This window comes from Podarcis tiliguerta, assembly GCF_965153285.1.
Source record: "Podarcis tiliguerta genome assembly, chromosome: 7".
Lineage (NCBI taxonomy): Eukaryota > Metazoa > Chordata > Lepidosauria > Squamata > Lacertidae > Podarcis > Podarcis tiliguerta.
Window position 1 is genome coordinate 8,601,699 of NC_139540.1, and position 25,245 is coordinate 8,626,943.

At 42.7% G+C, this 25,245-nt stretch overlaps 2 protein-coding genes across 3 annotated transcripts in view; one reads left to right on the forward strand and one right to left on the reverse strand.

The window, feature by feature from the left end:
• Positions 1 to 21,749, reverse strand: LOC310682139 (solute carrier family 2, facilitated glucose transporter member 5-like). Its single transcript, XM_083450577.1, has 14 exons — positions 21,696 to 21,749; positions 18,551 to 18,684; positions 16,734 to 16,965; positions 14,462 to 14,557; positions 13,433 to 13,584; positions 12,681 to 12,805; positions 11,652 to 11,804; positions 11,434 to 11,559; positions 10,612 to 10,799; positions 7,419 to 7,529; positions 3,101 to 3,202; positions 2,511 to 2,586; positions 2,260 to 2,387; positions 1 to 227 (listed from the first exon to the last, which is right to left on the reverse strand). The coding sequence occupies exons 1-14, from the start codon at positions 21,696 to 21,698 to the stop codon at positions 54 to 56; spliced, it is 1,800 nt and encodes a 599-aa protein (XP_083306703.1). The 5' UTR covers positions 21,699 to 21,749; the 3' UTR covers positions 1 to 53.
• The window catches only part of LOC310682147 (solute carrier family 2, facilitated glucose transporter member 5-like), a 20,856-nt gene continuing 14,285 nt past the window's right edge, over positions 18,675 to 25,245 (forward strand). Inside the window, exons 1-4 of one of the 2 annotated variants that reach the window (XM_083450589.1) lie at positions 18,675 to 18,892; positions 20,461 to 20,600; positions 23,767 to 23,932; positions 25,094 to 25,189. In XM_083450589.1, the coding sequence (XP_083306715.1) occupies positions 23,801 to 23,932; positions 25,094 to 25,189 (228 nt within the window). In that variant the 5' untranslated portion in view covers positions 18,675 to 18,892; positions 20,461 to 20,600; positions 23,767 to 23,800. Of the gene's footprint in view, positions 18,893 to 20,460; positions 20,601 to 21,756; positions 21,893 to 23,766; positions 23,933 to 25,093; positions 25,190 to 25,245 lie in introns of those variants that run through there. The other variant, XM_083450588.1, reaches the window with a different exon arrangement.

A 25,245-nucleotide genomic window follows, 5' to 3' on the forward strand; every position in this document is an offset into this window, starting at 1 on the left:
TCATTATTAAACAAAATTTAATAAATAAACTGCATGGGTTGCTTCCCAAGTTTCTACTTTTCTGTCAGTTTCATAAGGTTGGACTTCCTAAGCTTCTGGACTGCTATGATTCTTCTAATATCCACAAAGGTCCTATTCTTGGTTTCTGGGAAATGCTTGAAGAGATAAAAAAACAGGCCTCCACAGAAAGGCAAGAACATAAGGAAGCTGTAGGTCCCAATTTTTACCTGGAAATGAAAAGGACAGACTTGAGCATAATAGAGAATTGTATTCATCCATATTTCGCACACATACCATTATGGGATCCTCCCCCCACCCAGGAGCTCAAGGTTCTTCTAGACTCGTAGTTTCCATCGTGGGGCACACACCCGACAGGGAGGCAATTTGAATTTGGGGGGGGGGGGCGATTTTAGAATGAATTATTAACAGTGAATAGATATTAACTATTTTAACATGTGAATATGAGTTCACTTTTAGAATAATAAGAGTAATATGTCAAGGAGGGGAATCAGGATTTTAGAGATGCTTAGGTGAGGCATGGCCAAAAAAAGGTTGGGAACCACGTGTTCTACAAGATGCTCTGCTGACACTTCATTGAGGCTCCTTCTGATTCTCTATCCTCAGTCTGAGTTTCTAGCATAGGATAAGCTGGAGGATATTGCAGGGGGGAACCACGAGCCACTGCCCATGCCACCATCCAAAATGCTGCTCCTGTCTTGCTTGGAGGAGCTATCAGAGCCACTGTTAAATGTAATCATCTCACCTATACATGAGATTGAGCACCTCCTCAAGGATGTTCTCCTCCACAACATTCAACAAACAGCCATCCCCAAACCCTTCAGCTTTGACCAGAGGAGTTTTCAGTGGTGAACTGCTGGATACTACAAAAAGAGCCCTTCTACAGAGAGTAGGGAAACCAAGTGATGACTGTATATTGCTACTTCCTCCAACAGCAGCTGTTCTTTTGAGCTTAGGGTACACAAGCACAAGGTTTGATGATATAAGAAGTGCAACCCACGCAACCACTGGAAGTAGAGGATTAAGATGTGTGCAGTAGGCTGGAAGATTTCTTATGTAGAGTAGTAAACTCAGAGGCTTCACACATTCTACCAATCCCAGCAGCCAATGGCATAGTGTGGGGGCAGGGGGGGACATGGTCCTGGGCACAAGTTTCTGAAGGAGAGCAACCAGGTGCTGCCACAACAGGCTCCCACCTCAAGGCGAGAGCTGCGGGGAGGCAAGCCACACCCAGGCTGGGGTTATGGAGGGTGGTGACAGCAGCATCTTCTTCTCCTCACTGCTGGTGAAGGAATACCCCCACATCTCCCACCCCTGGGCTGACCCAAAAGGAGGGGGGAAGAGCGGTTTTAGTGAGCCCACCAAGGAGGGAGGGAGGAAGAGGAAGGGGGAAAAGCAATGATGGAGCCACGTTTGTTGCTCAGAACACCTTTTTCCAAAGACAGGAGGGCAAGGCAACACAGCGGTGCTCTTGGCTTTGCATTTCTCTGCCTTATCTCTACTCCCAAGTTGGGACTACTTTGCAAGGAGAGATTGATTATATCCCTTGATTAGATACTGGCCAGCAAAGAGACTGACCAATGCCCAGTTCAGGGAGTTGCAACACTTGCCCCATCCTGGGCACCAGCAACCCACGCTATGCCACTGACAGAAACTGAAGTTACATACTCTTTTCCCTTCCATATCTGTAGTGGGCTTGAGCACATACAGTCTACAGTAGCTCTGACCCTTTGGCTAAAGCAGTTCCTGGTTAAGGCCCAGACCACCTGGCAGCAGACAAAGATGAACACATGAAACTGCTTTGTACGGAGTCAGACAACTTGTCAAACCAGTTCAGTACACTGCCTGGCAGCAGGTCCTTAGACAGAGGTCTTTTCCAGGAGATACCAGAGATCAGGTCTGGGACTTTCTGCACACAAAACTATGGCTCCTTTCCTGAAAGCAAGAGCAATTTGCTCAAGGCTAAGCAGTGGTTTTCATGGCCAACTGGGCATTTGAATATTGTTCAGATTGTTTGAACCTTGTTAGAAAATATGCACATCTTCAAGATGCCTTAACATTCACATTGAACAAAGCACAAGACAAGAATGCTGACAAATCCATCCATCTGAGGTTATGGCTTCATATCTTGGGTTTTACCCGAGGGCTGGGTGGGTGGATAAGGGTGAGGAACAGAGATGGATGTAGTTCACTGATGCAAACCTTGCTCCCTGCATCAAGCTGACTATTAATATCACTCACCACAATCTGAAGGAACACCATCATCATAAGAAAATGTGTAAACCACTGCACAAATCCTGCAATCACAAAGGCTGAGGCCCGTGACGACTGAAGGAACAGTGCCACCACAATTACATTTGGAAGTGGACCTTGGTGGAAAGAAAGGGTTCATGACATGGATCAACGTTTCACCATAGAACTCAAATATTCCTCTATCCAATTAATATCTTGCAGATCATTTAAGGAGATCAGAACATAATGTGAGCAATTACCTGGCCCAATGGAGTGTGCTATGACAAATACTTGGACTAAAAATAGGTTGACATATGCCATCTCGTCGATGGTGTCCTGTTAGAGAAAGTAGGTTGCATTTCAGTTATGTACATGTGATATTAACAGGTGCCCCTTATCTAGTGCCGGGGTTGTCAATGTTGCTAGACTACAGTTCACATCATCCCTCACCACTTTCCATGTTAGTTAGGCCTGATGGGAGTTGGACTCTAACATCAATGGGACGGCAACCACTTTGGATAGAATTGCTGGCCAATTGAAAACAGCAGGTGAGGCAGAACACCAAGATCTCCGTCTCTCTGAGTTCTCTTGCAACATCCATATGACTTTCGCAGATGGGAGACTATGTCCATTCTCAGCCATTCCCTTCGAGCCTTTGCACAAAATCCAAATGAATTGTATAAACCGAAGTAACTTTTCACTCAGTTTTCCTTCTACAGAGGTACCCATCAGCATATACAGCCAACTTCCACATTAACTTTATTGCTATTCCATAGCATGGATTATAGGGGGAGTGAGAACGGGGCTAAATGACAGCCCATTTGGTGATTCTCAACTCTCAATTACAAACCTCCATTTCCAGGGCCATGGTTAACAGAACACAGACGATGCTGCACATCGCAAAGCCAATCAGAAGCAGATACCTATGTCCCTTAGAATCAGCAATACACATCTAGAGAATATAAAGAGGAGGAAAGGAAATACAGGAAAGTATAATGCAACATAAGTTAGCTCATATTGGTTCCTGTAAAACTGGTAGAAAGCATTATTAAAGCTAATATTAGGAAGCATATGGATGAATATATCAGTGTAGCTTCTCAAAAGGCAAGTCCTGACTAACTAACTTTGTAAGAGTTCATTGATAGTGTCAGTGTAAGCAAGCTAATGCTGTACAGTGGTACCTCTGGTTAAGAACTTAATTCGTTCTGGAGGTCCGTTCTTAACCTGAGGTACCGCTTTAGCTAATGGGGCCTCCCGCTGCCGCCGCACAATTTCTGTTCTCATCCTGAAGCAAAGTTCTTAACCCGAGGTACTATTTCTGGGTTAGTGGAGTCTGTAACCTGACACGTCTGTTACCTGAAGCGTCTGTAACCGGACGTACCACTGTGTAACCTAATTACGCATTTGGGGGATATTTTTCAACATAACTTCACACCCTCTGAGAACAGGATTCTGGACTAGATGGGCCTTTTTCTCATCTAGAGTCTCCAACAAGAATCTTTCAATGTTCCTATTATGTGAGCAGTTGAGGTGTGTAGTAAGTAGTGTTAGACTTGATTTTTTGGAGTATAAAATGAGAATGCCCCATGCTCCTTGGAAGAAGGGTGGGATAAAAATGCCAATAAAATTTTAAAAGCCAGTGGTGTTATGCTGTGTGGGTTGGACTCTGGTAGAAACTGATCACAAAACCAGGACCGAGGGGCAAAACTATAGTAGACAAAAGGAACAGAGGAAAACTCCAAATACTTAAAAGGACCAGTTGTATTTTATTCCTACACTTCTCAGGACAATCCTGCCTTGGAGAACGTTTTTTATGAGCAATTCTCATCAAGTGCACAAGTGAAATTATTGTAGTATTGAATTTAATGTAATTTACATTATTATTCTTAATCAAAATTAAAATATCTAAATGGTGTACATTAAAAATATAAAATAATGATCAACAGAGCACAGATAAAACCAGCAAAATTTTCAAATAAAGCTTTCTGAAACAATAATAAAAAGTTTTCTGTAGGCATCTAACACAGGATAGTTGTGTTTTCGTGCTGAAGTAATGCTGTATAATGTTGTTTATCGTTTGGGCTTCCGGGTTGGCGCGCCTGGATAATGGCAGATTTCCTCCGTTTCGGAGGAGACCGCTCTCCGGAAAGAAGGGTCTGACCGCCACGGCGAGGCAGAGACCCACAAAAAACCACGGTCGGAGGAAGACCGTGGGCTTGGGATTTGGCACGTGCCATTTGTGCCTCCCCTACTCGCGGGGAGACCCAGTTTTGGGGCTCCAGAGCGATGTGGGGTGAGTGGCGCGGCACATCGAATTGATCGCTGATTTCGGGGAGTGAAGCCGCACAGCTGTTACCAGAAAGCGCCGACCTTTCCTGTGGACATTCGGACTTAAATAAACTTCGTAAGTAATGGAATTGGATTACAAAATTATTTGAATTTGGCACTTGAACGTGAAGGTTTAAACAGGAAGCCCACCTTCCCTTTTGTAGAAAGATCAAAGCAAAGCCGCTATAAGCTGGAGCTTTTGAAAAGTGCTTTGCGAAGTATAAATTTTCATCATCTAAGTTCTTTGAACCCCCCCCCCCTCAGAAGCAGCGGAAGAGGGGGAGATCCTTTTGATGGACTATTGACCTGCAGGACAGTAAAAGTCGATTTAATTTACTACCGTCTCAAGCCTGGGCTGTCAAAAAAAAAAAAAGTTTTTACAATTAAAAAATAACAACAACGGAGGAATGGACTATATTTTTATGGAAGAAAGATCAGAGATATATTTTTAGGCACTGATTTGTGGTTTTTGGAAAGGAAAAAGGAGCGGAACTGTAACTGTAACTGAAACACGAATGGAAAATAACTAAAGGAAACTGTTGCAGACTGTTGTAGAAAGGTGTTTAGAAATTGTGACTGTTACATTCCTGGATGGAAAATTCCATGGAGACTGCAGACTGCAGACAAGAGACTGAGACCTTGAAGAGTAGAGTTAACACTGGGAAAACAAGCCTGGTAACATGGCTGATAGAATAACAGCTCTGCTGGAACAAGTCATAAAGAAAGTGAGCATTCTTGAACAGGGCATCTCTGATCTGAAAAAAATACATCTATTTTGGCACAGAAAGGGAGTAAATCAACAGGTGCGGTTCGAGAAGTGGAATCAACTTCGCAAGGACGAGCATTGGAGAAGAGGATGGAACAATCAGAACCGGTTCTGTTTCTGCAAGAGAAATTTTATATGGAAGCTCCAGTAACAGAGCCTCAAATTGATGGATATAAATTTAAGTTTGAGATTATGGAGGTTGAAGTGCAGACTTGGAGAGGCAGTGCCCCACGTGGATTGAGTGATGTAGGATCGATGAGTTATACGTTGGAGGGTGGCACTGCGGGAAAGTTTGGAAAAATGAATTTCTGCAATCCCAAAGAGAGTGTGGAGTATGCTTTGGAATATTTCTTGGCCTATAAGTTGAAAAATGGAGTTTGGGCAAGCGTGCTGAACAGGATTAAAGGAGACGTCGGGGAAGAAGCTCTTTGGGACTCAATTTCAGGCTGGAAAAGGAACTTGCAGACAGTCCAGGGAGATGATTTGAGAGCCTCGGACATAAGGGAACCAGGTTGAGGGAATTAACTCGTTGACAGGAAAGACTGATAAAATTTGTAAAAAGGATTGGCAGAACCCGAAACCAGGGGGAAGAGATGGTGGGATAAATTGGGAACTTTTAAGTAATATTTAGCATAACATTGTTTGATTAAGAACCCTTGGGAGATGGTGGAATGATGCTATCTGGCTTTAGTGAAATAAGATAAAGATTTAAGATATTAGAATATAAGGGTATATGATATTAGGATTTAAGAGTATAAAATTTAAGGTTATTTCTTTTCTTCTTTTTGCTATATAGTGAATTGGAGTTTGGATAATTTCATTTTTTAGATGCTTACCTACTTGAAGACGCTGATGAGAGAATAAGGTTTAAATGGATTAAGGTAAATAAGTGAGTAAGCAGTGAAAGATGGAAAGAATTTACTGATCTGATTAATAACTGGAATACAAAAAGGGAGGTGGGAGGAGGCCGAGGAAGAAAGTCATTGAAAGATGGAATTTGAAAAATGGAATTTTTCTTTGTTTTGTTTTGAATGTTTTTGTCTTTTGCCTTATTTTTGTGTTGGTGGGGTGGGGGAGGGTGTTTCTTTTATGTATTTTTGGGTATTTGCTTTTTTCCCTTTTTTTCTTCCTCTTTCTACTTTGCTGTATTTGACTTTTTTGTTTTTGCAGTTTTCTTTTTGTACATGTGGAAAATTTAATAAATATTATTATTTTTTTAAAAAATGTTGTTTATCGTTTGTAGTGGTAGTAAATGATTTCAAACTGTGTTCCTGCCATGTGTGAGGTTGACTGATGAGACCAGCAACTACTAAAAATACGTGACCCTAAGGAATGATAGTTCTCGGTCATATCTGAATGAAGATACCCTTCACTATGGAGGAATCCACATATAAACAACATGAAGCATGGTGTGCCTTTGAGTTTGCACATTTAGCCAACATGGTACTCTCTAAATCTTAAGGACTCCCATCAGCTCCAGCCAGCAGGATGAGGAAAAGGTTTAGAGAAAGCTCAGTAAGTCAGTAATAAATAAATTAAGTAATAAGGTTCAGTTGTTCAAAAAGTTGCGGTATCTGAAGAACAACAGATTGGTTTCCCCTGTTGTTTAGAATTGCAGCTTATAGGGTATTTCTAGTTAGTCTAGATTTGAAATTCAATTGTCTGGATACTTTTTATCTTATTATCCCTCCACATAAATTCACTAATGGAATGAAAACAAGTGTTTCACTTAGTGAATAGGAATGTATCATCCAAAATGAAAGAAACAAATAAGCAAAATTATTTTTGATGCAAAAACAGACAAACAAGCAAACAAAAAATGTTCAAGCTGGTTTTTCACCCCTTTGGATGACTTCCAATGCATACTAGAATACAGGTACTGTGTGTAAATAACTATGGTTCTCTGACAAAGAATGCTCAGTGAACGCTCATAATACTATAATTTAATTTTTTTTTATTTTTCATGGGGCTGTTGTGGACGGGGGGAGACTGTGAAACTTAAATTTATTTCCTTTGAATAACAGTGAGTTTTAAGATTCAAAAGGAAAGAGACAAAGAAGTGGAAAAGGCTTACCGTGATCAAGACTGCGATTAAGCCAGCAGCAATTAATACTATACGAAGGTACCGGAGCATTTTTTCTTGCCCCCCTGCAGACATCCAGATTACATCTACAAAATAGTGCACCTGAAATCAGAAAAAAATCATCAGTAGTCTAGTCTTGGTCAACCTTTCCCTACTCCTTTCCTTTCCTTTCCCTTCCTCCCCCACAGCAAACACTCTGTGAGGTGAGTGGGGCTGAGAGACTTCAAGAAGTGTGACTAGCCCAAGGTCACCCAGCAGCTGCATGTGGAGGAGCGGGGAAGCGAACCCAGTTCACCAGATTACAAGGCTACCGCTCTTAACCACTACACCACACTGACTCTCTGGTAGGCCACCAGCCTGATCCAGCATATTATTAAATTATCAGCATACCAACCATTAACTTGGGCCTTGGAATGGCTTACCACCATATTAAAATCCATAATACAACCAAGTTAAAACCAAAGAAATATACCAGTGGTATATATATGGTAAGGGACGCGGGTGGCGCTGTGGTCTAAACCAGATTAAAACCAGAATAAAATATCAAACATTAAAAACTTCCCTAAAGGAGACTGCATCCAGATGTCTTCTAAATGTTGTATAGTTGTTTATTTCCTTGACATCTGATGGGAGGGCATTCCACAGGGTGGGCACCACTACTGAGAAGGCCTTCTGCCTGGTTCCCTGTAACCTCACTTCTTGCAGGGAGGGAACCGCCAGAAGTTGCTTGGCTCTGCACCTCAGTGTTCAGGCTGAACGATGGGGGTGGAGATGCTCCTTCAGGTATACTGGGCCAAGGCTGTTTAGGGCTTTAAAAGGCAGCACCAACACTTTGAATTGTGCTTGGAAACGTACTGGGAGCCAATGTAGGTCTTTAAGGACGGGTGTAATATGGTCTCGGGGGCCACTCCCAGTCACCAGTCTGGCTGCCACGTTCATAGATCTCCTAATTGGCTTTCACAATGCTATTAGGTTTCCAAATAGGGCTTGTCTCAGTTCCCACCAGCCAGAGAAAGCTACAGTACGTTTGTTTGATCTTTGCCCGTTCAACCTCAAAACCTTATGTGACTACGCCAGCTCTTCAACAATGGAATGGTCTCCCTTTGGGAGCTTGTGGGCTTTCCTTCCTTGGTTGTTTTTAAGCAGAGGTTGGATGGCCATCAGCCATGGATGCTTTAGTTGAGATTCCTGCATTGCAGGGGGCTGGACTGGATGCCTTCGGGTTCATCCCCAACTCTACAATTATTTGATCTCATTATTCTATTATTTCACTGGTCTGCTTCTTGGGCTCTTATGACCTGCATTTAACCTTGTGTTTCACCTGCCCTTAATCTAGATGTTCACTTCCTCAGTGAATGTGGAACACACACAGTGAATGTGTTTACTTTAGCATTGTCTCCCAGATTGCCAGGATTCTTTAACAACTCCTGTGACTCAGATCCACCATTTTCTTTGCCCACACCAGATTTAATATTATTGAGTCACAAGGAAGGGATATGTAAGATGTGGAGCACACATCAGCTTGCCTTCCACCTCTACTTCCAGAATCTTTCTCAGAGTTTAAAGGACAATTCACAAGTCATGGGATGAACTTGTGTCTACTTCCAGTTTGTTTACATGTTAGAGGAGTGAAAAAATAATTTAAAAAACCCCCTACAAAAATAGAAATTGTAATAGTTGGGAAATTAAACAGCACCTGCTAGCAGTAGAGACTCTTGGTTTCCTTCCTTTGCAAAAAGGGCTTAATGGGATGTTCTTGGATTGTTCCCCCTGAACTACCCTCACCAAGGAATGTTAATTAAGAGAAATATGTTACATGGAATCATCATGTTGAGTTTCCTTCAATCAAACAGACTGAACTGAATTTGCATGATTCCCATGTTGGAATATGAGTACTACGCAGCTGCAAACAAGCAGCTCGATGTTTACATCACATGATGTGCCTGACCGTGGGACAGGATGTACACGGCAGTTCACAAGATTCACAGGGATTTGTTCTCAGTGTAATATGAGACCTTCCTGTTGCTTGTGTAAAGGAAGTCTCAGTCTGTTGCTTGGTGGAGTCTGAGAGAACGGACATTTTTTTTGTTCTTTTGTACAGTCAGAAATAAACGAGATGTAATAGACTTTCTGACTATCTTCTTTCTCCTGCTGGTATGCAAGGAAGAAGGGGGTGTGCATCTTCTACGCAGGGAGATGTCGCCTATCAAGATCTCCCTGGACTGCGGGGATGTCAGTCAGGGTAGATCACCGGCAAACAAACCCCGGGAGCCTGGGAGAGGGGCCAGCCTCTCCCAAGGGGGCAGGTTTTCCAACATCCCATCATAGAAGGTTGGCATATACAGCTCTTGGTCTACTTAGAGCTCAGTTACTGCTTACAGTGAATGGTTGATGCTTATAAGGGTTGAAGCTTGTCTCAGCCCCAACTGTAAATGCTAAGGAGAACTCTGGGTAAGCAGAGGTGGAGTGGCTTCTGTCTGAAGCCCAGATGAGGTCTAGGGCCATACCACTCCTACTCCTCCACACTTGGGGGGGGATACCAAACTTGGGGAGGGGGATACCCCTGTTTGATGTAGGTCATAGGTCTTCCCCTAATGGTGGATGCACTCCCAGCAGTTGGGCTGGCATGATATAATATGATATAGTTTGGTTTCACCCAATGCCTATGTCAAACCACATCTGTAACCAGTAAAAGTTGTGGCCTATTTGATCCCATAAAACCCTATGCTGTTGTCTTGTCTGATTAATCACCCTTAAGGAACTGCAAGGTCATGGAGTCTTGGCACACAAATAATGTAGTACACTCAAAATTTCAGAAAGCCCAGTGATAATCTTTTCCACTGCATGATTCAAGTTTAAACCAAACTGATCTTAGTGCTCTGTAGCAGTCAAACCTTTACTCCCAGTCAATACCATATTTCCCCTAGAGCCTGACTATAACTTGTGCATGGATGGAGAACTTGTGGTTCTCCAGGTGCTATTGGACAGCAGCTCCTAGCTATGACTGATGGACATTGAAGTCCCAACAAAACCCACAGAGTAGTTCACTGAGTAGAAATAATCTGCTGTGCCTAGAGACAAGCAGTGATAAGTGGTGCCACAGCCATTAAACATTATGAGCCCTCATTTATCTGGCTCCACCTCCAAACATTTTTTTTGGGGGGGTGGGCATTGCCTTACTTACCGCACCAATGCCGTCAAGCTGTGCACCACTCGTCAAGAGAACTGTGGCGATGACCTGAAATCTCAGGTTTGGGGATGATAGCAGTTTAACAGCAGTCATGTTCTTTTCTGCTTTCTCAAAGAGGTCCTCCTGACGGAGTTCGTCTATTTCATTCTCCACATCATCCTTGCCTCTCAGCACCTTCAGTACTGTGTGGGAACAGAGGCAGAAAGTATTTGAATTCAGTAGAATAAGAGTCTCAGAAGAATGAGGATATTGTTAAGAAGGAAGCGGGAAAAGGGAAGTCCAGAGGGTCAAATCTCTTTAGAATGTCTGGAAGTTATTTAAAATGGTCAGTATAGATGAACATACAACACTTATTGGTAATAATATCTAACAGGGCCAAGGGGATGCCGCTGTGGTGAATGAACAGAGTTAAGGAAGCTATTCAAAGCAAAAAAAGGACTTTTTTTTTCAGAAAATGGAAGTCACATACAAATGAAACTAAAACTTGGAGAGTGGGGGAACCCAAAAGGCAGTAGTGGGGAGGAGTCAGCAATCATTTTGCACATTCGGCTGCATTCAGACAGTACTTTATTCCACTTCCAGGCATTTATTTAAGTGATAATTTCCACAATTTATGTGACCCTTCCCACAACTTAAAGGTCTCTTCTGGATATCTAGCAGAAGGTTAGCATTCATTTCCATGTCACCTGCTTCCAGAAAAAAATCTGTTTGCAACTCCATCGACTTGGAAAAAAACAACTCTTCAGCCTGATGGGTTCTCGTGGCTATGTATGATGCTCACACCCAGAAATCTCAATACAAATCAGGGTATTGTACCTTCCCTTGCACTCTCTGCATTCTTCATCTGAATGAACAGATACCTCGGACTTTCAGGAATGAAGGGTAGTAGTATGATCTGAAAAATTGGCATGAGACCAGAAATGCCCATCACAACCACGTAACCTGTGCAATAAGATAGAGTGACGACAATGTGGAGAAACTGTGGCCATGCATCTGATCTCGTATAAGCCAAAGGATTAATTTGTCTTAATTACCTTCTCGCATCTTAAATAATTCTTCAAAAACAATTAGCTGAGCCACAAGGATGCCCAAAGCATAAAATAGCTGGGGCATCATGACGATAGCTCCCCTCACGCTTCCAGGGGCGATCTCTCCAAGATACAGAGGAACAACAACGGAGATTAGTCCTGGTTAGTTGATAAATAAGCAGACAAATCACAATGAACATGTGATATGTGCAAAATGTATGAACAACCCTGAGGCTCCAGTAGGCCGTGCAAGTCATATCTCATGTTGCCAAGCTGTTCTTTTGTAGAATTCTGCAAAATGTCACCGACATTTCACATCTCACACCATAGATATGGCAACGCCATCCACGTGTAGCTCTGAACCAAACCGGCCCCCACAAGGGCATACGGACTGGTGTTCTCAGTAGCTGCCTCTCAACTTGGGAATACTCTTTTGTTGGAACTTGCCCAGAGCCTGTATATCTCTGAGAAATGACATTAAATCGTTTAATTCAAACCAATAGTGTTGGCCACTATTAAGGTAGCAGGACAAGCCAAACTGATAGTAGTGGACTACAATTCATGTACAATTCGCTGTCTAGTTGCCATGGAATAGCTATTGGCTGCGATGGATGGAAACTACGGTCAAACAACCTCCATGGTGGTTTGTTTGTTGGTACAATAATTAGTATACCAATTAACCCAAGGCCTTGGGACATCACATACTTATATTTAAATAATAATAATTCTGCACAGCGATTCCTCTTTTGGTATTTTACAAAAATCCATTTTCCAACTCACAGTCCTATAGTGTTTCAATGCCACCTCTACCAGTTTCTCCGTCCTTGGTGGCCTATCTGAGCCACAACACTGGTTTCCAAAGTCAATTAGGGAGATGTTTGTGAAAATGAGACACACTGATACTGCTTTACTTGGTTCTCTGGCAGCCCACCCTCCCTCTGTTGTGGAAACGAACTATTGCTCAGTGTCTCTGCTCGGCTCAAACTAACAACATGAATTCTACGCCAAACTACTAAACCTGGGACCTTGACTCACCTGTGCATATCCCAGTGTAGAAACGTACAGCAATTGTGAATTCATGGATATCTACGGTATCACCAACAGCCAATAGGACAGGAGGGATCAGACTCAAAAAGGTCGTTATCTTCATAGCTCCTCTCCTGAAAAGACAGTGAAAGGGGGCGGTGAGGTGGGAAGATGCCAATATATGTTACCATCAAAGCAGCAAAGGGGGGAGAGGAGCTATAGAAATACAGGAATCTCCTAATCCTTTTATAGATAATTTGTTCTGGGTTTGCTAGTAATAGGAGGAAACAAGGACTCATGGAAGGCCCTGAAACTTCTACACCCAAGCACTGTAAAATTACTCACACACTTTCTTTATCTTAATAAATATCAGGAGGCATTGCTCATACGTTTCCACCAGAGCTAGAAACCTTCTGCTGTGCAAGATAAAATATCTTAATTGAGGGATAATGATGAGAGAAAATGGGATCTTCTGAATGTAAACATGTGTTCTACCACTAATGTCTGGGTTCCTTCTCAACTCTATATTAGAAAATCTGCTGGTGTATGTTAGATGATGTCTTAAGAACCAAATTGATCAAAACCGCATTGGTGGGATTATCTTGCAATTGGTAGGCGTGTTCTGACTACCTTCAAACAAAGCTTTATCAGCTGACAAAAGGTTTTCAGGTATGATTCCATGGACCTAAATGGATCTCACTGTGTCTCTCCCTGCCACTCCCTCTCCTTGTCGTTCAGCAGTCACAAATTCATCTCGATACCTGCCAAATCTATTGGCCAGAAAACCAATAGGAATGGTCCCAAAAATGGCTCCAAGTGGAAATAAAGCAATGGTGATAGCCACAATATACATCTGAGAACCTGGATCTTCCATCTCTTCAAAGGTTGTTATGTTGAACAAGTCATGTAGGAGCTGAGGGAGAAGCACAACAAATGCTTGAGATTAGGACTGCTCATGTGGCATGAGATCATGTGGCAGCAGAATGCGAGAGCCTGGGACCAACTGAAGGATGGCCAATGATCTGCAGGCAATTCTGGGATGCCCAGAGAAAGTGTGTGCATGTCTCTCCCACTCACATTGAGAACTAGGAGGCATGGGGTCAACTCCCTGGGGCTGAGTTCCCTTTCCCTCCTCCCATAGACTATTTGAGGGGGCCAGCACCCCCTCCCCAAGTTAATAGGCATTGCCATTCAAACAGTGTGTGTGCACTGCATCTTGTGATCAATTATGTGGGTTGGGACTTACCTGCCACACCATATTGTATTCAAGTTGACACCCCTGCTAGGAGATATCACAAAAGTTTTGTCCACACTTTCACATGTGAAAATAGGAAAATATGTCCCTTTTTTTAAATATCTAGACTCAAAGAGCAAGGAGCACTCTCCTTTTTGCCTTCTATATTCTACTTTTATTTACTGAGCAGTAGCTTGTCATATACTGGCTTTTAAGACAGGATGCATTGGGAAATTGACTATGACTATCCCCTCTCTTTTCTTTTTGGAAAACAAGAAGGAAGCGTGTATGAGTCTCTCTCTCTCTCTCTCTCTCTCTGTGTGTGTGTGTGTGTGTGTGTGTGTGAGAGAGAGAGAGAGAGAGAGAGAGAGAGAGAGAGAGAGAGAGAGATTTGCAGCAGTGTCCTACCTACTTTGGGATCTGGCTACACATGTGCCAGTCTATGTTCCCTGTCAATGTATCCCAGAAGAAATGTGATGCTCAACAGAGAAAAGGTCTCCCAGGCCAACAATAACCCCTGCTTTAAGAAGCCACGTGAAACGCAGGGCTATCTTACCACAAAAGGGGTGTAGAGTAACCACATATTGTATCCATATTGTACACTAATTAAGCAGGCAGCCATTGAAATCCAAATAAGCCTCATTGTGACATCCTGCAGGAAGAAGAAGAAGAAGAAGAAGAAGAAGAAGAAGAAGAAGAAGAAGAAGAAGAAGAAGAAGAAGAAGAAGAAGAAGATACATGATGAGAATGTACAGGGCAGAATACTTATATTAAGTAACCGTTGATTAACTACAGTTATCACTAAAACATTTGTAGACTGAAAGATAGAGTGAAACATTAAGACATTATTTTATAATGGCAACATTTGTATACTTTGGCTACTCCAGCTGAACATGATCATCATTGCCACACCATCTCCTGCTAGTCATGATGGTTATTATCTACTATTTTATTTTATTTTATTTATTTGTGTTTATTACATTTATAGACCACCTTTATCTCTCAAGGATCTTTTAAATATAGTAAACTGAATCAAAGTTTGGTTATACTTGCAGTCTATCCATCGGATTACTCTAAGCATGAGGAAGGCTACAACCCAACCTTGCAAGGTCCTCCATGGTGGAGAAACAGATGGAGCTCACATCTCCCTCCACCCCCATACCCCAGAATGGCTATCTGCAAGCCTCGCCCTGCTGCTGCACAGCTTTCTGTTCCATTCACTGTGGCCAGGTGGAAGCAAAATTGGTGGGATCCTTGCTGAGTGTAGGTGAGAAGGGGGATGAGATGGTTCAGCATCCACTGAATCCCATGCTGGCCCTACTGCTGTTGCTTCGTGGCATCTGGCCTCATCTATTCCCACCTGCCAAGTTATCTCCAGGGTGGGCAGTGCCAGATTTATGTATAAGCTAAACAAGCTATAGCTTAGGGCCCCACTCTCTTGGGGCCCCCCAAAACAATGTAAAGGGAAAAACAACTGGATGTACATTTCCAAAATATAAGGGGGTGGGGGAAAACAAATAAAACAAAACCTACATACAGCAACAGTGTTTTGTGTTGTGTAAGCTCCTATGATGTAAGTAATGAGCCCCGCCTGCTAGCCTGCTCCCTAAAATATCACCAGTTTGCTCATGTCTATATATAGGGTGCCTACATTCTGCAGGGTCTGGTCGCATGGCAACAGGTAGTATGCAGCTGCAGACTGCAGTGCAGCACAGTTGAATGTAGATCAAGCTGTTGTACCTGTTATCTAATATTAAAGAGTGCTTGTAGACTGATGATCAGGCAGCATAAACTAAGGGTATGAGTCTTATGCCTACTGATTGATTTCATGTAATACATAATTTATTTATTTTGATCCCATTATAAAATTACTTTAGAAAAATTACTTTAGTAGGCCTATATTATTATTCACTAGTACAGTGGTACCCCGCAAGACGAATGCCTCGCAAGACGGAAAACCCGCTAGACGAAAGGGTTTTCCGTTTTTCGATGCACTTTGCAGAATGAATTTCCCTATGGGCTTGCTTCGCAAGACGAAAATGTCTTGCGAGTCTTGAGATTTTTTCCCGCTCCCCACCCCCTTTTTCTAAGCCGCTAATAGCCTTTTAGCAGCTAATCCGCTAATCCCTTAAGCCTTTAATAGTCGCTAATTGCCGCTAATCCGCTAATAGCGCTAATCCGCTAAGACGCTAATAGGGTTGCTTCGCAAGATGAAAAAACCGCTAGACGAAGAGACTCGCGGAACGAATTAATTTCGTCTTGCAAGGCACCACTGTACAGTTCCCTATTACCCTCACTTACTACTATAATACTATATATAAATATTATAATTATATTTCTGCTTAATTGTATTTCAGTTCAACAATTACTTGGATAAAATACATATTTTGTTATGTGCAAATGGCTTTAGATACATATTAGGTCCATAAATTACCATATAGCATATATTCAACACAAAAAACAGCAACAGTTTGTTGTTGACAAAGGACAGCTGGACATATAAAGGGCCCCATTACCTTCAGTAGCTTAGGGCTTCACTGAATCTAAATCCGGCCCTGAGGGTGGGGTAACGTAGAGCAGGCTTTTTCCTTCCCCCAGCCTTCTGATCCAGCCAGCATTGATGGAGGAACTAGGCAGCTTCATCTTGCCCTACTGCTGTTCTGCTTGGTTTTGGATTGCTCCAGAAGTCTGAATGCCACCCAAAGTACTGTATGCTATATCGTACAATTGGTTTACATCCCTGTCTGAACCTTGGGAAACAATTACATAACAACACGGGTTTTCAGTTTTTATAAACTCAGTGGATTCCACAGATTCTTCAAGCTCACCTCACGACTGGTTGGTGCAATGGGTGCAATGGGTGTACTGAGTTCACTGAGTTCACTGGGTTCTTTGGATTCATTGGGTTCACTAGGTTCACTGGGTGCACTGGGTTCATTGGGTGCTTTGGGTGTTTTGTGTGCTTTGTGTGCTTTGGGTGTTTTGGGCTTTTTTGACGCTTTGGATGCCTCCTGCTTTTTCTTCATGGTTTCTTTTTTAGAGTCGGGGAAAATGGCTGACCTATCAGAGAATAAGAGAGTTCTGTTGAGAGAACATAAGTAACTATTTCAACTTACTTAAGTACAGCATTGCAATTCCAGCAGCACCCTGCGAGATATCTGCACAAAGGTTACAATCAAGGCATGGAAGTATAAGACCGGCTCTGTTTTTGTTTGTGTCTTGCAAAATTTCCCTGCTCTAAAGTTTTTCCATTTATGGATTAAGGCTAGCAGTCACTGATAGACCTGGTCTCCTCCATGAACTTCCTAATCCCCAGACCCTCCTCTCTCAATGGTATAGTGGAAGGGAAGTGGAGAAGCCTACATTTTTGGACATGCCTAGGAGGGTGGTTATGGGGGTCTCCCACACTGATTTGCCACTACCCCAGTGGCCATCACCACATCTTTTGTTAGTTTAAATATCGTGGGAAGAAATTGCTTTGGTCCTTGAACACTGATTATTTGAACATTTCAATAAAGCCCGGAGCTGTAGAGAGATCATCTTCTGCTATTGGCAGTGTTCTTGATTATGTCCGTAGATTGTTTAATTAGCCAAAGACCTGGGTGAAGAAAGGCCTTTATGCATTCTCTCCTCTAGATCATTTTCTTCTTATCTTGGATATGCATTCTCAAAGAGTTGAACATCTCACCAAATGGGATGGCACACTCCTTAACAGCTATTTTGGGACCCAAGAAGTTGGAGGGTATGCCATCCTAGAAACCTTAAATATCATAGAAAACCCCAAATTAACAAATGGCAAGTCCAAAATACCAAGCAGAAATGAAAATGGGGGGACATAGAAACCATGCTGAATCCATGGCAGACATACTCCTCTGCCTGCTGGGGGGAGGGGGACAAAAACAGGAAACACCAATAAATGGTCCAGAATGCAAAGTGTTCAGAAAGTGGGCAGGGTAGGTTTAAATAGCTTCCACCCAAAGCCTCTCCCCCATGTATAATGAAGCTATACTGTCAGGATGCTGTCCGCAGCTCCCAGCTGGTGGCCCAGGAAAGCATAAAGACAAGGAAAAGTTTCTTACCATCCTTTTTTATTTCAATCTTTACAGAGAAAAGCTGTAAAACCCAGCATCTTGGATAATGGCGTTGACCCCATCTCTCCCACTTCCTCATTTGTTACTTCTACAGGTGCTGCTACATGATCTCGGTCTTTGAGCTCTTTGCTCTCCTACTTTTAAGGCTCGCCAGGTTCTGGGAGATGGAGGGTATGGAATGCTTTCTAATGACAACATGCCAGTTGGGTGTTGTTCCAGCTCTCCTATGATTTCACAGCTTTCTCCCTCATCTGCCTTTGAGCTGCGACCTCCCTCAAACCCCTGTTGTAAATCTATACACTCTTCATGTTCCTACTCCCTGAAAGGGTCAGGATGAGGAGGCAGTCTCCACCATTCCTCCACTGCCCAGTCCCTGACATACACCTAGTCTGGTCATATCTTACATCCAGACCTCTTTGGGCAGGCTTCAAAATATAAAGACCCGCAGAAATGGGCAGAGTTGAAATCTGTCTAGTGGTAGTCACCCCAACCTCTGCAGGGGAGTTTTGATAGAAATATTTGAGAGCAAGCAGGCAAAAAACACTCAAACTTACTGTTGTTTTCTATTACCAGCGAGTTGAATAATAATTGAGCCACACCCTAAATTCTTTTGAAATAAGGCAAATGGAACTCTTAGCAGTGCTGCGGGAGCCAATTGGGGGAGGATGTTGGAAGGTTCTAGAAGAAACTGTTGACAGTTGAGAACCAAGATGATGCATAATCATTGTGTACAAAGGAGACTGGTTTAGAATCGTACGCTCACAATCGTTTAATGTGGATTAATTACTTGTGTGAGAAAGCAAGCATAGTGAGATAGAATAGTGGCAAAATGAGTGAGCGATGGATAAGGAAGGCACCCATTCAGATCTCATCGAGCTATACCTGAATAATACTAGGTGGCCTTAATGTTCACTCAGCCTCCCCACCCTGACCTCTGCCTTAACTTCCTTCATGGGGATAATAATGACTGATCTTCCAGTGTCGTCGTTAGAATTGCAGTATAATCTCAGGAACACACCTGAAAGTGCTGTATTCAAATACTATATCTTATGGACCATTGAACATTTCACATTTAAAACTATGTAGCTCTTTTGAGAATAGTTCAGTTCTTATGCTGCGATGGATTTCTTTGAAATACTAATTGAAAATCTGTATTGATAGGATTGCCTCTTCCAAGGCATTATTCCTGCATTTTGATTGAGAAGAAGGGGATCTGGGCAGAGATGTATCAGTATTTGCTTATTCAATAAATGGAAGCCATATTGTCACAAATACACCTGACTTTTCTAAGTCATCTTTTGTGTTTTGTTCTCTATGCTTGTGCCCATGTTACTCCACTAAAGAAAAGTTATTTGTCAAGCTCTTTCGATCCATCACTGGATCCCTCAATCCACCCTCTTTTGATTCATCCCCTTTTGTATCATCCCAGTATTTAGAAATGCCCACCTTAATTCTTCTTATAATATTTTGATCAAGTCCTTATGCTTCAAATTCTCATTAAGAACAGAGAACAATGATAACAACACTAGTTCCTGTATGCATATTATGTCCTGAGCTGTGATTTCCCCCTCATTTTGCATTCCTTTCCATATTTAGAGGCCAATATATGGTTTAGCTAGGGGGACGCAGGTTACTTATCCCTGGTAAATCATTCTCTCTGTTGGAAATGATTTCATAAATGTGTGTTGGTGTCATCATTCTTTCATGTTTAACTGGGTATCTAGAAGTCAGACATGGAAGTCCCCCATGAGCATAGCTGTACAGAGATACACAAGAACACTGAAATATTGTGCCATGCACATGCAGCCATTCCCACATACCACAACTGCTGAAATGTTGAGAACATTTTAAAACCATTTATGGACTCTAGCTAAACCATATATGTAAAGGTAAAGGGACCACAACCATTAGGTCCAGTCGTGACTGACTCTGAGGTTGCGGTGCTCATCTCGCTTTATTGGCTGAGGAGCCGGCGTACAGCTTCCGAGTCATGTGGCCAGCATGACTAAGCCACTTCTGGTGAACTAGAGCAGCGCACAGAAACGCCATTTACCTTCCCGCTGGAGCGGTACCTATTTATCTACTTGCACTTTGATGTGCTTTCGAACTGCTGGGTTGGCAGGAGCAGGGACCGAGCAACCCGAGCTCACCCCATCACGGGGATTCGAACCTCCGACCTTCTGATCGGCAAGTCCTAGGCTCTGTGGTTTAACCCACAGCGCCACCCGCATCCCAATAGGCTACTATAAGTTCCTTCTAATTGTACTATCACATTTTGGGGGCCCTTGGGTCCCCTCCCACAAAAGGAACCCATGCCATGCCTTGTGTTTTGAAAGATGTCCTCCAATTTCTCCAGAGTTTTCTTCTTCTATGAAAAAGAGTGCTATTTTTTCTCTTCCATTCTCATGGCACTTAAGTATTTATCCAGAATTTCTGTGGGTGTTAGGTTTTCTTTTTTTTTTAGCATACCTTATGGTTGCTGTTCAACCCAAGCTTTCTGATATGAGAAGACAACATGGCAGTTACCTCATGATGTCTTCCCCTGGGAGTTACAAGCAATTCAAGCATGGGCAAACTGGGAAGGCTACATAGTGCAAACCACTGGTGAGATATTTTGTAGAATGAAAGAGCACTTGCAAATGTATTTAGCCATTTCAAAGTCAAGGAAACTGTAGGAAAATCTCTACGAGAATTTCACCCAAATGTTCTCCTCCTGTTGACAATATCTGATGGTGGATATGTGTGCCTATTTTGTGCTATGTGAAAGACAAATAAATGAATGTTTCTGCATCGGTAGATGATAAAGCAGAACACAGACGTGTAAAGTAAACCAGTAGCAGAATAACAGGAAATGTCAGGTGAAAGTGTGAAAGAATAGTGGTTCAGACTGAAGCATATGCATAAATTCCTAGTGAGAGCCAGTGTGGTGTACTGGTTAAGTGTGATAGACTCGTAATCTGGGGAACCGGGTTCACTTCCTCACTCCTCCACATGCAGCTGCTGGGTGACCTTGGGCCAGTCACACTTCTCTGAAGTCTCTCAGCCCCACTCACCTCACAGAGTGTTTGTTGTGGGGGAGGAAGGGAAGGGAGAATATTAGCCGCTTTGAGACTCCTTCGGATAGTGATAAAGTGGGATATCAAATCCAAACACTTCTTCTTCTTAGTGTGAGGAGAGAAAATGATCCATCACTTTAAAGACACCCCTCCAAAAGAGCCCAAAGAATCTGGGGAACTGTGGTTTCTTAAGGGTGCTGGAAATTAGACCTGTGGGGTAAACCACAGCTCCACAGCTTTTTTTTTGGGGGGGGGGTGACTATGAATGTTCTTCCCTCCAGTCCAGATAATGATGGACTCAGCCTACCACTTAGAGAAGGCAGGGACATGTAAGTTGAATCACAACAGTAATGGGGGGTCCTATAGGCCTGGGGAAGAGCTACGTTAATACAGAACAGCCCAAAATAAACCAGTAATACCAAAGGAGGAGAGGAAAGAGCTGGGAAACTCTTTTTCCCCCTTCATTTTATCTACAACCATTGCAATCATAACACCAGAAGCCAGAAGATCTGAACAGAACCATCCTACTAGTGCCTACAAAACAACAACAACAATTGACTTTTTTTCTGATTCAGCAGGAAACAGAATTCTAGTTCTATCGCCCCAGCAACTGTTCCAAGTTAAATTATTGTTAGAATACAACCATAGAGCAGTCTCCTTTGTCAGGAGAAAGCTTGGGTCATCTCAGCTCCCAACTGTCAACAGCTTATTGGAACCTTCTGACATCCATCCCCCTGGTTGGCTCTCGCAACACCAATAGAGTTCTGAGTGCTTAATTATTATTTTTTTAAATAGGAATTGACTCTGTTCCTCCCTCCTCATCAGTCTGGGACGACTGTGGTAAGAAGTATTTGTTTTGTCTGTTTCTTCTCTACATATTGGGCAGCAGCAGGTGGCAACATTTGTGCACCTAATTCCACTAACCCAACCATTGGTATGGTGGCCTTGCGGGCCTGCAGAACCCTGCCTGGTGTGATCCAGCATGGAGTGTCTACATGTGGGCGTCTCATGGCCATTGAGGAGCCAGTTGGTCCTCCATGCTAGCTAGGAGGTCAGATTCTAGGTGTGCCTGCTGAATTGGCCTATTGCAGGCAGGCCTGGGGGGTGGACTCTTCCTGGGACCAACTGAGGCCAGCAAGTTTCACTTGGGTTCACTTGTCCAGTATTTAAAATGGCCTACCCTTGCTCCTGCACACAGTTTCCTTGTCGGATCTCTCACTCACTCACACACACACTTTATGTTGTTGTCGTTATTGTGGTGCATTTGATCTTGTTGTGGACATTGTTGACCGCCATATTTAGGGCTGGGCAGGAATCTCCCCTTGGACCAATTAGCCTTGTCTAGTGGGTTTTACCTACCTCATAGCAATCATCAAAACTTTAGTGGCTTAAGCATTGGGTAAGCCTTAGTCATGGTTGATGGGAGGCTGTATCTTCTGCCTGTCCCTGCAAAGGGTAAGGGGTATCCTGATAAATGGAACCAGGAAGAACTGCTTCTATATAGACACCCAGGCGAGGCAGTCCTCAACATGGTGATCCAACGGGGATGCTCCTACTTGATATAAGTCATAGGACATCACCACTTTAGGGTTGACTCCAATAATCAACACATCCAGCAGGTAGGCTGGATGAAAATGGTTATATCCAATTCCCATGCCAAACCTCTTACGTCAATAATCAATAAAGCTGTGGCCTTATTTGACCCAAGGAAGTAGTTGTCTTGCTTTCTGCACATAGCAGGCAGTGTGGGTTGGTGATGTTGGTGCATACACATTTGTGGATTCTTGCTTGTTTGTCCTTGAATCCTTCCATGGTGAATACTCTGCATTGGGTGGGGAGGCTGCCCATAGAGAGATTCCATCTGTACCTTGTTGTTTATACAATCAATGACATGGGCAGCTCTTGTAATTTCTCCAGCTTCTGTGTGAGATCATGTCAATACAGTCATACCTTGGTTTTCAAAGGAATGTTTTGGAAGTTGAACGGACTTCTGTTCAACTTCCAAGGTACAACTGTATATGTTGAAGGAGCCAAATGTTCAAGGACTAAAGAAGTTCTCTGCCATGGTCAATACTAGTGATTTGGTGATGACCAGTATAGTGGTAAATTTTGAAGCGCAGATGCTCATCATGGCAGATCCATACTCATGTCCCCAAGGAGATTCCAAAAATTTAGGTAGCAGTACTCAATTTATTAAGAGCTGTGTGATAGCACTCCAATGGATATTCAGCTTCTACAACTCACTAAGCTCATTCAAAATACATTCCACCACAAAAAGTGCAAATTTTAGTTTTTCATTATAAATGTAAACAAGCTTGCAAAGAAGTGCTAAAATGTAGAGTGCTATCTGAAGACGAAACCTTATCAAAGTACTCTGCATCCACTTGATTATTTTCTATGTATCGATTTTCTCTAAGATATCCATCACAAACTTCACCTCATTTACTTGACAAAGCAAGGAGGTTTCATCAGTTATCCTGGTGCATTTGCCAGATGACACAAACACTTCTGCTCTGAAGAAGTCCCAGAGCTGCAATCCCCTGTCCTCCTCCTCCATTACACCACTGGTGATGACCCTTGGTTAGGTTAGGTTGTTGATGTTTTGTTGCTTTTAATGATTTGGGCTCAAAGGAAGAACTTCAAGTTTTCAATCTGGAGGTGAGTGCTGGGAAATAGGGTAAGTCAAATAGCATAACTTTCTTATTCCCCAACAGGTGAGTGTGTTTTCTTACTCTTACACAAGAAAGCATGGACCAAGGAGATGAAAAAGCCGGTGCAGAAATGGAGAGAGAGGTGAACTCAGAGGGTTTTGTCAAATCCACTCTTCAAGAAGCCAGGAATAGCAAGAAGAATGTAGGCAATGCAGCAACCAAGAAAGGGGTGAGTGAGAGTGGAGTGCTTCGTCCAATCCACTCCCTATAAAGCCAGTCACTAAAGAAGCAATCCTGTGCACAATGAGCAAGTTGATTTAAGTTAAGCCAGCATAAATTTACACCAGAACCAGACTCCATTAATCAGTGGGGCTAGTGAGTGCTGCTCTGCTTAAGCCTGGCAGAGGTAAAACAAAACTTTAAAATAGTGTTCTATGCTGTGTTCCCAGGTCACATGACCAAGCTTAACATGCTTAAGATCGAAACCAAATCCATTCTAATTCCACCTCCCCCACACCCTCAGAATACCATTTTTGAGGATTTACTCCAGCATCAGTTCAGGCAGCTACAGTTCAACACACCTTCCTCATGCAGTCATATGTCTATGAGAGTTGAACACTGACAGGGGGTTGGACAATATTATCTTCAAGATCTCTTCCAATTCTATCCTATGTAGGTGGTTTTGATTACCAGTTAAGCATTTTTAATGTAGAATGGTTCAGCCGCATGGACTCCATATATCTATTCCAAAGAGTAGGCACCTTTGGGCATTAGGTCGACTCCTCTGTCATAGATCTTCAAGATAGAGGAGTAGCTTGAATTAATCACAATAAAGGATACCATCTGATATCTGTACTGCATAGGTAACATATCTATTAATGGTGTGGTGCTTAGCAATAAAGGACTACTGATAATTGAAAATAAGCAGGGCTCAGTTTAGCATTGTGGTGAAATAGAACTAGTCCATTAAAAGGAAAGGAAAAGGTTTGGTATATAATATTGCCTTCCCCCACTCCCATAGGTACCCACCTGCTCTTTGCTATGCTAACTGGCCCTTCAGAGGCAAGTGATGAGAGAAAGGGCTTTTTAAAAGGTGGAGCCCCCTTCATGAAATGTTCTCCCTAGAGAAAGTCTCCAGGCGGTGTCTACATTATGACTATTTGTGTTGTTTAGATTTAATATTTTTCTTTGTTTCTAATTTTAATGAGGTTGGAAACCACCCAGAGAACTCAGCTAACAGTTGGTACAAAAAGAATGCATTTATGAAGTAATGTCCAGGTGTCAGACCTATATATTTATTCTGTCTTTCCATTTAGGATCTTATTAGTGGTAAGTGTACGTAATTAACAATGTGCAGTCTCATCCCAGTATTTGCTGCTCCTTCCTGTAGGAGCTGTCCATGGTGCTGATTCTGGTAGCGGTTGCTTCCTGTCTCATACCTATGCAGCATGGCTACAATCTGTGGGTACTCTACAACACTGTTGGGGTAAGATGGCGCTACAGCAAAGATGGCTTCAAAAAGCAAAGGCTTTCGGCCCTTCA